This window comes from Cervus elaphus, chromosome 9 (assembly GCF_910594005.1).
Source record: "Cervus elaphus chromosome 9, mCerEla1.1, whole genome shotgun sequence".
NCBI lineage: Eukaryota > Metazoa > Chordata > Mammalia > Artiodactyla > Cervidae > Cervus > Cervus elaphus.
The window spans coordinates 43,230,106-43,244,952 of record NC_057823.1 but is presented as its reverse complement, the minus strand read 5'-3'; the positions used below and the strand labels follow the sequence as shown (position 1 = coordinate 43,244,952).

Sequence of the window (14,847 nt, the reverse complement as noted above, 5' to 3'; positions counted from 1 at the left end):
AACACTCTCTGACATAAATCACAGCAGGATCCTCTATGACCCACCTCTCAGAATATTGGAAATAAAAGCACAAATAAACAAATGGGACCTAATGAAACTTAAAAGCTTTGGCACAACAAAGGAAACTATAAGCAAGGTGAAAAGACAGCCTTCAGAATGGGAGAAAAAAATAGCAAATGAAGAAACAGACAAAGGATTAATCTCAAAAATATACATGCAACTCCTGCAGCTCAATTCCAGAAAAACAAATGACCCAATCAAAAAGTGGGCCAAAGATCTAAACAGACATTTCTCCAAAGAAGATATACAGATGGCTAACAAACACATGAAAAAATGCTCCACATCACTCATCATCAAAGAAATGCAAATCAAAACCACAACGAGGTACCATTACACGCCAGTCAGGATGGCTGCTATCCAAAAGTCTATTTATGTACAGTATATCTAGAATGGGTTATGTACTTAAGGAGAAAGAAATTGGCTTACTTGGCATCAAAAGTTGTTGTAGGCAACTGAATTTTACCAGGTAGATAATACAACACTTAAAGGAACTAAATTTTAAACTGTTAATTGCTGAGGAGTAGAAAAGTGAAAAAAGCAAAAGTGTTAGTCACCTAGTCATGTCTGATTCTTTTCAGCCCTATGGACTGTAGCCTGCCAGGGTCCTCTGTCTGTGGAATTCTCCCAGCAAGAATACTGGAGTGGCATTATCAGAGAAATGCAAATTAAAATCACAATGAGGTACCATTACACGCCAGTCAGGATGGCTGCTATCCAAAAGTCTACAAGCAATAAATGCTGGAGAGGGTGTGGAGAAAAGGGAACCCTCTTACACTGTTGGTGGGAATGCAAACTAGTACAGCTGTTATGCAGAACAGTGTGGAGATTCCTTAAAAAACTGGAAATAGAACTGCCATATGACCCAGCAATCCCACTTCTGGGCATACACACCAAGGAAACCAGAACTGAAAGAGACAGGTGCACCCCAATATTAATCACAGCACTGTTTATAATAGCCAAGACATGGAAGCAACCTAGATGCCCATCAGCAGACAAATGGATGAGAAAGCTGTGGTACATATACACCATGGAATATTACTCAGCCATTAAAAAGAATACATTTGAATCAGTTCTAATGAGGTGGATAAAACTGGAGCCCATCATACAGAGTGAAGTAAGCCAGAAAGATAAATACCAATACAGCATACTAACACATATATATGGAATTTAAAAAGATGGTAACAATAACCCTATATGCAAAACAGAAAAAGAGACACAGATGTACAGAACAGACTTCTAGACTCTGTGGGGGAAGGCGAGGGTGGGATGTTATGAGAGAACAGCATTGAAACAAGTATTCTATCAAGGGTGAAACAGATCACCAGCCCAGGTTGGATGCATGAGACAAGTGCTCAGGGCTGGTGCACTGAGAAGACCCAGAGGGATGGGATGGGGAGGGAGGTGGGATGGGGGATCGGGATGGGGAACACATGTAAATCCATGGCTGATTCATGTCAATGTATGGCAAAAACCACTACAGTATTGTAAAGTAATTAGGCTCCAACTTATAAAAATAAATGAAAAAAAAGTCTAATCAGTGGAGACATAAATAAATATATTTATATTTTTCCAATATTATTATGTATCTAATTTTAAAAATCATATATTTTATATATATATAGTTAATAATTGGATGATAATAATATATTTGCACATATTGACTTATTTTAAATTTTTAATATGTTGATCAAAATGTAATAAATTAAATTAGTTTTATATATAAGCAGAAATATGTTGTGTATTACACACATCATAGTTATCATTCATTGATTTTAAATATTACATGTTTCAAATTATTTCCATTCTGTTTGAAAACACATTAAACTATAAAACAATTTTCACTTGTTAAACAATAAAAATGATGATGATACTTTGGTGCAATGATATTTAGAAAACATTCATTAATGTAATCTTATTCCATATAATAATTGCAATGATCTGACATTACAGGTAGTTTTATAGTAGGTGAATTAGCTACACCTTTTAGTTGGACAGTGGCAATATTGATTCAGCTTAAATGCTTACAAAATTATTTTAAATATTTTTAATTTTAGAATTACAGTGTGTCTCAGTAAAGATATTTTTATGTTTATGTTATTGATTTCTTTGGGCTTCATGAATCTGAATGTTCACTTTTCTCCCCAGATTTGGGAAACTTTGGTTACTACTTTATATTTTTTTATGGGTTTATTTCTGTACTTTTCATTCAGTTTTTTATTTTAATTTTTTAATTGAAGGATAATTTCTTTACAGAATCTTGTGGTTTTCTGCTACACATCAACAAGAATCAGCCACAGGTACACCCATGTCTCCTCCCTCCCTGACCTCCCCACCCTTCAGCCGGTCGCAGAGCCCCTGTTTGAGTTCCGTGAGTCATACAGCAAACTCCCATTAACTCTCTGTTTTACACATGGTTTTGTAAATTTCTGTGTTACTTTCTCCATACATCTCCCCTTTTCCCTTCTCTCCTCCCACCTTGCCCATAGGTCTGTTTCTCCATTGCTGCCCTGAAAATAAGGTCATTGCTTTTAAAAATATGCTTTCTGTCCACTTTTTCTTTCTCTGCTCCTTCTGAGATTACCATAATGTACACTGGTTGCTTATGAAATCCTATAATCTCTGTAGGATTTGGATGGCATCATCAATTCAGCAGACATGAGTTTGAGCAAACACCAGGAGGCAGTGAAGGACAGGGAAGCCTGGCATGTTGCAGTCCATGGCGTTGCAAAGAGTTGGACATGATTGGGCGACTGAACAGCAATGTACACTGGCTGTTTATGAAATTCTATAAATTCTGTAGGCTTTTAAAACTCAGTTTTCCTTTTGTATTGTTTGTGTTCTTCTGATTTGGTAGTTTCAAATAATCTGTCTTTGAGTTCACCCATTCTTTCTTTGGGTTAATTAAGTCTGCTCTTCAGGCCTCATTGATGTGTTGTTGTTTTTTTCTGGCTTAGTCAGTTTTCTTCAGGTCTAGAATTCTGTTTGGTTCATTTATTTGGTTTAAAACATTTTGTTGAACTTCTCATTTTGTTCAAATACTGTTCTGAATTTGTTTAGTTCTCTGTGTTCTCATTCAGCTCTCTTAAGCTTCTTTAAGATACATATTTTGAATTATCTGTCAGGTAGTTTTTAGATCTCCATTTCTTATGTGTCAGTTGTTCATGCTTCAATTTTTAGTTTTGTAGTGTCACGTTTCTCTGACCCTCATGAAACTGTTAGCCTTGAATTGTTATTTACATAATTGAAGTAGTCACTATTGTCAGTATTTATAGATGAGATTTGACAGGGAAAGCCATTCAGTAGTAAGCCTAACCAAATACCAGGTTAGCATGCAAATATCAAGGGCAGATTGCTCACAGGTTCCATGGGTCAAGTGGATTTGATGTCTGGGTCTATATTAAAAATTATGCCTCTCTTTCTTTTTTTTTTTTTTTTTTCCATTGGAGTACTCTAAAAAATAGTAGCTTATCTTTTCCATGTGCTTCATGGTGCTGGGGAAGGAGTGAACAGTTAACTATTTTTCCTATCACTTCTATGTGTCTTTTACCCTTTCTCTGCTCCACTTGAGTGATATAATTTCTCATTTGGAGTTCCTTATTTTGAATACATGTTTCCAAGAAGGGATTCAAGGTGTAATTTTCCACTGTCTTCCTGACACAATAATCATGTGTGAGCAGGTCAATATACTTCTGTGTTGAGTCAGAGCAATACTGAGCTATTCCCTCACAGCCCAACCCCCAGAATATGAGTTGATTTTGAAATACCTCTTTATTCCCCAAGAATACATTGAAATCAGTGGGCATTGAGTGTCACATATCTCCCCCAAAAGACACTACCAAACCAGTAATACAGATTACTAGATCAATTTAGGGGGAGGGCTTTGATTGCTCTAGCTACATAAGGCAGTCATAATTTCTAAAAATTGACTTATCATACAGCACTCTAAATGTCTATAATAAGAAATGTTTTTCATTGGTATCAGTTATATAGAACTGACAACACTGTAAAATAGCTTTGAGAATCAGAAGCAGAGTAGCAAGAAGTATGTCCTCTGAAGGTCAGACAAGCATGGTTTTCCACAATGAGCTTACATGGAGGCCTATGTGAGAGTCCACATTCCCTCAAGTGTTTCCACAACAGTCTTTAGTAAAGAAGAGACAATGATTGTATAATGGCTTAAATTAATTTACTGATTTGGAATTTTACTGATAGTATTTAATGATCAAGCCAAGTATATTTTCAATTTTTGAAGCTGTACAGTTTGAGAACCATAAATTCTTACTGTATAAATATAACTTATTAATATAATACACAGTAAATATTTGTATATACACATTTGTGTGCATCTCATTCATATAATCCCTTGAAATTTTACAATGGCAAATCAGCATTAATAAAAAGGTAATATAATATACTGTGCAGCAACTATATTTAAAAAATGAATAACTATAGAAAGACATATCAGATTTCTAAAAGTTTCATATAATTTCTGAAACAATATCTACACAAACACAATGTAAAGAATGCCTAGTATTTTTATTTGACAACTCTTCCCAAGAAATTAATATCAAACTAGGCCAATTAATTTAATGTTTCTATTTTTAAAAAGTGAGAGAACAAAATCTTTTGGGATATTATAATATCCTTATGTGAAATCCTCAGTTTAATATGAAGTAAAAAATCTTATTTAGTATTGATTTTGAGAATTTGTCAAAAAATATTAAAATATTTTATAACACTTGGTCAGGTAAAATTATAGATCACTGTGAAAAACTACTTAGCTATCTATTTAACTTTAATGACAATTAAGGATTTTGCAGGTAAATACAGACTGTCAAATATTTGTTAAAGAAATAATTTAAAAAAAAAACCTAGCCCTTTTAATAGAGAAGTCTCATTTTTCTTAAGTAATCAGAGATCTGATGACATCTAAGCTGCCAGGGAAGCAAAATTTCCCTAGGTAGGGGGAAAAAAAAAAGGCTCAACTAAGAGAAAAATAATTCACACATGGTAAAGGCAAATATAAAGTAAAATCAGGAAATCATTTTCACACAAATGTGATATCAAAACCAGTAATCATGAGGAGAGTAAAAATAAAGCAAATGGGAACTGCATCTGAAATTATGAGACTAGTAACTTGTATATATACAAGAACAAGGAAGGACAGTACATAATTATCAAGGAATCAATCCATGAAGAAGATACAAAAATTGTAAATATATATTCACCCAATGTAGGTGCTGCTCAATATATAAGGTGAATGCTAATAGCCAGCACAAAAGGGGAAATTGATAACAACACAGTAATAGTAGAGGGGATTAAAACCCCACTTACAGCAATGGACAGGTCATCCAGACAGTAAATCAATAAGGAAACGCAAGCATTAAATGATATACTAGAACAAATAGACTTAATTGATATTTATAGAATGTTCCATTTGAAAGCAGCCAAATATACTTTCTTTTCAAGTGCACATGGGACATTACCCAGGAGCAATCACATCTTGCATCAGCGATAAGACTTGGTAAATTTAAGAAAAGTGAAATTTTATCAAGCATCTTTTCTGACCATGATGCTACAAGATTAGGAAACAATTATAAGAAAAATACTATCAAAGTACAAACACACAAAAGCTAAACAATATGTAACTAAACAACCAATGAATCACTGAAGACATCAAAGAAAGATTCAAAAAATAACCTAGAGAGAAATGACAATAAAAACACAATGACTCAAAACCTATGAGATGTAGCAAAAAAACAGTTGTTAAAGGGAAAGTTTATAGCATTACAATCCCACCTCAGGAAAGAAGAAAAATTTCAAATGAACAATCTAACCAACTAGAGAAAGAAGAAGAGCAGCAAAAACAAAACTCCAAAATTAATAGAAGGCAATAAATCATAAAGGTCAGAGTAGAACATACTGTATACCCCAGGAAACTCTACTTAATTAACTGTGGTCACCTGAATAAGAAGGAAGTCTGAGAGGGTAGGGATGTATGTAGATTTATGGCTGATTCATTTTGCTGTATGCAGTAGAAATTAACACAACAATGTAAAGCAACATCTTCCTTATATAAATGGCACATGATTTCAAACTTGAGAACAATGAGAAATGTAATTATACAGTCTAAGAACTTCATGTGAGGATAGTGGATTTTATATGGAAGATACAGTCAATAGTATATCTGATACAATTGAGAATATAAAATTTTAGGTAGAAATTTGTGCTGTTTGATACTGCATATGTAGACATGTGCCAGCCAAAAGTAGTTGTTGTTCTGTCGCTAAGTCATGTCCAATTCTTTGCAATCCCATGGACTCCAGCAAGCCAAGCTTCCCCGTCCTTCACTGTCTCCTGGAGTTTGCTCAAACTCATGTCCTGGAGTTTTCTCAAACTCCTTCAGCAGTGGTGCTAAAGTAGGTGAGTACTTACCATACTAAGGAAAGTAACATCACCAATTTGTATCTTGGTTAGATAACTTCAAGAGGAATTTCCATCCAATCTGGATTTAGAGAGATGGAAGAGAGTGAGAGATTTAGGAGACTACACTTATAGTAAAACAATAATCTCCAGATTCTCTTAGATTGTGAGAATAAGTGAAAATGGCAGTTGAGATCCTCCCCAGAAGGCATACTTCCAGAGAATTTGGAAGATGCATAACCTTTGAGATGTCAAAAAGAGAGAAATTTTCTGGTATTGTTTCTTATGTTGTTTCCACCACTTTAGTTTATTACTGAATTGTAGTGATGACTTTTCTATGCAGCTCTGAGTCACATTAGATCAGGCCCTAGAGACATGTATACTTGTTCACTAATTTCACAAATTCACAGTAAGCTTCCTCCTTTCTCTCTGTTTAACTTTTCCTCTCCCTTTCCCTCTCTCTCTTCAATTTTTTTTTATCAATCTTTCTGCTTCTTTTCATCAACTGGACCAGGGTCAAAAAGTTAATTAAGGATTAATCAAAGAATAAAACCCAAATCATTTTTACTTTTTCCACCTCTCAGCTATTTCCTCATTGTACATAAAACAATCTTCTAAAATACTGTCTTATCTCACAGATAATGATCCCAATTTGTAGATAAATGACAGACCACTGGGCTTTGCTAAACTAAATCCTCTTTAACTTTTCTTAAATAGCAAAAGTTTCAATACCTATGAGAAAAACCAAATGCTCACTTTCCTCTCTGACTTATACCTATAGCAAACATGTAAGCCTGAACTATGCATTATACTTTTTATTTGAAGAATTTAAGTTGGGAACAGGTACTCAATAAACTGGGGTAAAGTGCAAAAGGTCTGAGGGAACACAGATACAACATAAATAAATTCAGTAAATTTCAGTTTCTAATGCTATAAATGGCAACAAGAAGAGCCAAAAATAGCTAATGCACAATGCTCTTGTTCTTGTTCAACAGCTAAGTCACTTCCAAATCTTTGTGACCCCATGAACTGCAGCAGGCCAGGCTTCCCTGTTCTTAACCATCTCCTGGAGTCTGTTCAAACTCATGTCCACTGAGTTGGTGATGCCATCCAACATTCTCATCCTCTGTCATCCCCTTCTCCTCTTGCCTTCAATCTTTCCCATCATCAGAGTCTTTTACAATAAGTCAGTTCTTTGAGTTATATACCAAAGTATTGGAGTTTCAGCTTTAACATCAGTCTTTCCAATGAATATTCAGGACTGATTTCATTCAGAATTTATTGGTTTGATCACCTTGCAGTCCAAGGGGCCTCAAAGTCCTCCAGAACAAGTACTGAAAGCATCAATTCTTCAGTAGTCAGCCTTCTTTATTGTCCAACTCTCACCTCTATACATGACTACTGGAAAAATCAAAGCTTTTACTATATACACACCTTAGTCAACAAAGTAATGTCTCTGCTTTTTAATACACTGTCTAGGTTTATTGCTTCCTTTCCCAAAGAGCAAGTGTTTTCAAATTTTGTGGCTGCAGTCACCATCTGCAGTGATTTTGGAGCTCAAGAAAGCAAAATCTGTTACTGTTTCAAATTTCTCCCCATCTATTTGCCGTGAAGTCATGGCATCAGTTGCCATGATCTTCTCTTTTTGAATGTTGAGATTTAAGCCAGCTTTTTCTTTATCCTCTTTCACCTTTCTCAAAGGTTCTCAGTTCTTCACTTTCTGCCACTAGTGTGGTATCCTTCATATCTGAGGTTGATATTTCTCCAGCAGTCTTGATTGCAGCTTAGGATTCTTCCAGCCCCACATTTCACATGATGTACTCTGCGTATAAGTTAAATAATCAACATGACAATATACAATCTTGACGTACTCGTTTCCCAAATTGGAGCCTGTCCTTTTTCTATGTAAAGTTCTAACTTTTACTTCTTTTCCTGCATACAGGTTTCTCAGGAGACAGGTAAAGTGGTCTGGTATTCCCAGCTCTCTAAGATTTCCTTTTGTGTGTGTGTGTGTGTGTGTGATCCACACAGTCAAAGGCTTTAGCATAGTCAATGGAGCAAAAGTAGATTTTTTATTTTTTTAATTCTCTTGCTCTTTCTATGATCCAGCAGATGTTGGCAATTTGATCTCTGGTTCCTCTGACTTTTCTAAATCCAGCTTGTACATACATCTTCAAGTTTTTAGTTCATGAACTGTTGAAGCCTCACTTGAAGACTTTAAGCATTATCTTGAGTGAAATTGTATGGTAGTTTGAACATTCTTTCACATTCTTTACAATCCTTGCAATTGGAATGAAAAAACTGACCTTTTTCAGTCATATGGCCACTGCTGAGAATTCTAAATTTGCTGGCATACTGAGTGCAGCACTTTCAGAGCATCAATTTTTAGAATTTGAAATACCTCAGGTGGAATTCCATCACCTCCACTTGCTTTGTTCAAAGTGATGCTTCCTAAGACCCACTTGACTTCACATTGCAGGATGTCTGGCTCTTGAGGAGTGACCACACCATCATGGTTATCTGGGTCTTTGGTGATGGAATTCCAGCTGAGTTATTTAAAATCCTGAGTTTTTAAGACCTTTTTAGTTCTTCTGTATATTTTTGCTACCTCTTCTTAATCTCTTCTGCTTCTGTTAGGTCCTTGCTGTTTCTGTCCTTTTTGTGCTCATATTTGCCTTAAATATTCCCTTGTTCTCTCCAACTTTCTTGAAGAGATCTTTAGTCTTTCCTTTTCTATTTTTTTCCTCTATTTTTTGCATTGTTCAGTTCAGTTCAGTCCATTTCAGTCACTCAGTCATGTCTGACTCTTTGTGACTCCATGAACTGCAGCACACCAGGCCTCCCTGTCCATCACCAACTCCTGGAGCCCATGCAAACCCAAGTCCATTGAGTTGGTGATGTGATCCAACCACCTCATCCTCTATCGTCCCCTTCTCCTCCTGCCCTCAATCTTTCCCACCATCAGGGTCTTTTCAAATGAGTCAACTCTTCGCCTCAGGGGGCCAAAGTATGGAGTTTCAGCTTCAACATCCGTCCTTCCAATGAACACCCAGGACTGATCTCCTTTAGGATGGGCTGGTTGGATCTCCTTGCAGTCCAAGGGACTCTCAAGAGTCTTCTCCAACACCACAGTTCAAAGCATATCAATTCTTCAGCACTCAGCTTTTTTTACAGTCCAACTCTCACATCCATACATGACCACTGGAAAAAACATAGCCTTGACTAGATGGACCTTTGTTGGCAAAAATATGTCGTAACCTTCCTTCCAAGGAGTAAGCATCTTTTAATTTCATGGCTGCAATCACCATCTGCAGTGATTTGGGAGCCCAGAAATATATAGTCAGCCACTGTTTCCACTGTTTCCCCATCTATCTGCCATGAAGTGATGGGACCTGATGCCATGATCTTAGTTTTCTGAATGTTGAGCTTTCAGTCAACTTTTTCACTCTCCTCTTTCACTTTCATCAAGAGGCTCTTTAGTTCTTCTTCACTTTCTGCCATAAGGGTGGTGTCATCTGCATATCTGAGGTTATTGATGTTTCTCCCAACAATCTTGATTCCAGCTTGTGTTTCCTCCAGCCTGGTTTTTGTCATGATGTACTCTGCATATAAGTTAAATAAGCAGGGTGACAATATAGAGCCTTGACATACTCCTTCTCCTATTTGGAACCAGTCTGTTGTTACGTGTCCAGTTCTAACTGTTGCCTCCTGACCTGCATACAGGTTTCTCAAAGGGCAGGTCAGGTGGTCTGGTATGCCCATCTCTTTAAGGCTTTCTTATCTCTCCTTGTTATTTTCTAGATCTCTGCATTTGGTTGAGTATATCTTTCCCTTTCTCCTTTGCCTTTCACTTCTCTTCTTTTCTCAACTATTTGTAAGACCTCCTCCGATAACCACTTTGTCTTATATTTCTTTTTCTTGGGGATGGTTTTGGTAACAACCTCTGAATTGTCATGTGTATACATACATATATAATTTAAATTAATATATTTATTTTAATTGGAGGCTAATTGCTCTACAATATTGTAGTGGTTCCTGCCATATATTGACATGAATCAGCCGTGGGTGTACATGTGTTCCCCATCCTGAACCCCCTTCCTACCTCCCTCCCTATCCTATCCCTCAGGGTCATCCCAGTGCACCAGCCCTGAGCACCCTGTCTCATGCATAGAACCTGGACTGGCGATTTGTTTCACATATGATAATATACATGTTCCAATGCAATTCTCTCAAAATATCCCACACTCGCCTTCTCCCATAGAGTCCAAAAGACTGTTCTTTACATCTGCATCTCTTTTGCTGTCTCTCATATAAGGTCATCATTACCATCTTTCTAAATTCCGTATATATATTCATTAGTATACTGTATTGATATTTTTCTTTCTGACTTACTTCACTCTGTATAATAAGCTCCAGTTTCATCCACCTCATTAGAACTGATTCAAATGCATTCTTTTTAATGGCTGGGTAATATTCCATTGTGCATAAGACCCAGTTGACTTTGCATTCCAGGATGTCTGACCCCAGGTGAGTGATCAGACCATCGTGGTTATCTGGGTCATGAAGATCTTTTTTGTATAGTTTCATGTATTCTTGCCACCTCTTCTTAATATCTTGTGTTTCTGTTAGGTCTATACATTTCTGTCCTTTCTTGTGCCCATCTTTGCATGAAATGTTCCCTTGGTATCTCTAATACTCTTGAAGAGATCTTTGGTCTTTCCCATTCTATTGCTTTCCTATATTTCTTTGCATTGATCACTGAGGAAGGCTTTCTTATCTCTCCATGCTATTCTTTGGAACTTTGCATTCAAATGGGTATATCTTTCCTTTTCTCCTTTGCCTTTAGCTTCTCTTTTTTTCTCAGCTATTTATAAGACCTCCTTAGACAACCATTTTGCCTTTTTGCATTTCTTTTTCTTGGGGATGATCTTGATCACTGCCTCCTATACAATGTCATGAACTTGTGTCTATAGTTCTTCAGGCACTCTGTTTATCAGATCTAATCCCTTGTATCTATTTGTCACTTCCATTGTATAATCATAAGGGATTTGATTTAGGTCATACCTGAGTAGTCTAGTGGTTTTCTCTACTTTCTTCAATTTAAGGCTGAATTTTGCAATAAGCAGTTCAGGATCTGGGCCACAGTCAGCTCCTAGTCTTGTTTTTGCTACTGTATAGGACTTCTCCATCTTTGGCTGGAAAGAATATAATCAATCTGATTTTTGGTAATGGCCATCTGGTGATGTCCATGTGTAGAGTCTTCTCTTTTATTGTTGGAAGAGGGTTTGCTATGACCACTGCGTTAGGTTGTTCATTCTTTTCTTTAATTACATACACTTCATGCTTCACAGAGTCAGTGTACTATATCACCAGATTTCATAATCACCCTTATAGAAAAGGCTTCAATTCATTTCAAGCCACTTAACTTATTAGGACCAGTGAAACCAAAATTGGGTCTGCTCGTGTATTCTGTGAAGAACTTGAGACATCAGAGGATCAAAAACCTCCACACATAGTGTTTGCTAAGTACCTTTATTTTTGACTAAGTATCCATGAAGAAGCATGAAACTGAGATATACCTGCTCAGAACATCAATAACATGCATTTTTCTTAGCTCCAATCCTCTTTCCCCATGTCTAAAACCATATCTAACCCTTTGGCTCTGGAGAGGTTGATCTGAAAATTGTTCTCCACTTTCTCTCTCTTGGCTACCTGTGGATGAACTCTTTCTATTCTCTAAACCTCTGTGTCTCAACAGTTGGTTTTTGGAGAGTCATGCAAATGAGCCTAGATCAATAACATCTTTAAATTCTTAATACTTTATCTTGAGGATGACGGTGAATAAAAGAGCTGTATGGGGGTGGCAGAATTTTTATGTAGTTTTGATCCAGCAGCAGAATTTGTATATGTGGGCTCAGGAAGCAAGCATATGAAGTCTCTAGCCTCGTCTCCCCATGTTACATATTCCTCTGATTTCAGGGTACCTCAAGACCCCAAGAAAGTGACTGGGTTGGGATAAGGGCCAGGATTCAATGTGCTGACAATGGCAGCTACAGATGCAACAGCAATGGTGGAAACTGTCACTACCTAGAGAGAAAGCAATTTTGCCTGGAAGGAGCAGCAATCAATGGTGAGGATGAAAACAAATCAATGTTCCAATCCAGACTCAATTCTGTGTCATCAACAAAATTATTAACTATCTCACTTGAGTTCCAAGACAAGAAATAGTAGGGAGTTTGGGCAATAAATTTTTCACTGAATTATTACAAAATAAGTGTTCAGGCATATTCATTGCAATAAAGCATATCAGGGAATATTTAGCATTCAATAAAGACTCCAAAATTATAACTTTAAAACCTGCTGAAACACTATAAAGAAAATATTTGTAAGTATAGAAGTAGAAATAATATTTAAAGATTATATTAAGATTTAAAATTAATTTGAAAGATCACTAATCATTCAAATGAAAGATAGAAAGAACATTTTCATTTCTTTCATTCAAAGTTTCAGGAAACAATTATTAACATCAATTTACTGTGTAATTGAAGATATAGGGATAAAATGAACAGATATTTCAAACAAATTCACTTCTGGTTTCTAATACAAAGTCCACAAATTACAAGCAACGAGGGGAATCCTTAAGATACCAGATTAAATATATATTTAAAATAAAAAATTAAAACAATTTTAAAATCAAAATTATTTTTTATATAGAAAAATAAATGTGTTTGAAACTGATTAGGAAAAATATACCATGAAGTAAAAAGGGTAAGGCTTGAAACTATACATATACATATATATGTGTATGTATAACAAGATACTTCCATGCATATATATATATTTATATTTACAAGATAATATTGTCTAGATATGAGTAAATTTCTTCTCCTCTAGATTAGTTTTAGTCCTTGAATTTAATGATTGAAACAGTGATAAAACTGTATTTTAAATTACTGTCCACTGATGTGTATACACATACACACACACAAAACCTAGGTACTTATACATAAAGATGTGGCTACATTTTCACAGAACAGATTCTCTTAGTTAATCTTCTCAGGGCTCCCATCACCTCCTTGTTTCTCAGGCTATAGATAATAGGGTTGAGCACTGGGGTGAGGATGGTGTAGAAAACTGCCAGAATCTTGTCCTCTGTTGGAGTTCGAAGGGATCTTGGACGTAGATAAGTGTAAGCAAAGGGCATATAGTAAAAAGTTACCACAGTAAGATGGGTGCTACAGGTTGAATAAGCTTTCTTCCTCCCTTCAGCTGACTGCATGTGATAAACAGCAAAGAGAACACGACCATAGGAACAGGTAATACCAATGAAAGGCAATAGAAGGAAGAAGATGGCACTTACAAACACTGTGTACTCATAGACCCAGGTGTCAATGCAGGCCAGAGTCAACATGGCTGGGACATCACAGAAGAAATGATTGATGGCCCTAGATTTGCAATAAGGGATCTGGAATGCATATATGGTGTGGGCGCAGGAGTTGATAGAGCCTGTCATCCATGATCCTATTATCATCAACACACACACTCTTCTGCTGATTCTGATGGAATAGTGAAGAGGAAAGCAAATGGCTACATAACGATCATAAGCCATAGATGTCAGCAACAATGCTTCTGTACCTGCTAAAGTCATGAAGAAGAAGCTCTGCATTCCACATCCAATGAAGGAGATAGACTTATTTCCAAGCAGAAAATTGCAGGCCATTTTAGGGACAATGGTGGAGATGTAATTTAGGTCAATGAAGGAGAGCTGACTAAGTAGGAAATACATTGGTGTGTGGAGATGGGTGTCCAGAAAGATGAGAAGGATCATAAAGAAGTTGCCAAACAGAGCTATTAGGAAAATGAGAACAATGAGAATAAAAAGAATCATGCCAAATCTTGAAGGGGGGAACAACCCCAATAAGATGAAATCAGTTGATGTTTGATTATAAGTTTCCATGGATTATTTGTATTATTTTTCCTAAAGGCAGACACAAAAGCAAGTGAGTTAAATATAAAATGATAAGCTATTTTTGTTACATTATTTTAAATGTTACAGTTCTTAAAAGATGGACTGATGTTACAAATTTTACAAAAAAGAAATCTTCCTTTTGAGCCACTGATTAAAATTTGAAAATGAAACATTTTTAACCTGTTTCCAAGAAATCTTCAAAATTATTAAAAAAAATTTTTTTACTATATCACTAGGATAAGTATGTTTTACAGACCTACACAAGCTAAATTAATATCAAAATTTGTTATCATATTAAAGATATATGCATAAGATATCAGTATAAATGCATACACTGTAGAATTCTGAGTAACTATTTAAGGCAATTAAGAAATTTGTCATACTTAAATCAAAAA

General features: G+C 35.9%; 1 protein-coding gene across 1 annotated transcript; it reads right to left on the bottom strand.

Annotated features, from left to right (window-relative positions):
* Positions 1–13,501: 13,501 nt before the first annotated feature.
* Positions 13,502–14,440, bottom strand: LOC122700980 (olfactory receptor 2L8-like). Its single transcript, XM_043914001.1, has one exon. The coding sequence runs from the start codon at positions 14,438–14,440 to the stop codon at positions 13,502–13,504; it is 939 nt and encodes a 312-aa protein (XP_043769936.1).
* Positions 14,441–14,847: the final 407 nt, after the last annotated feature.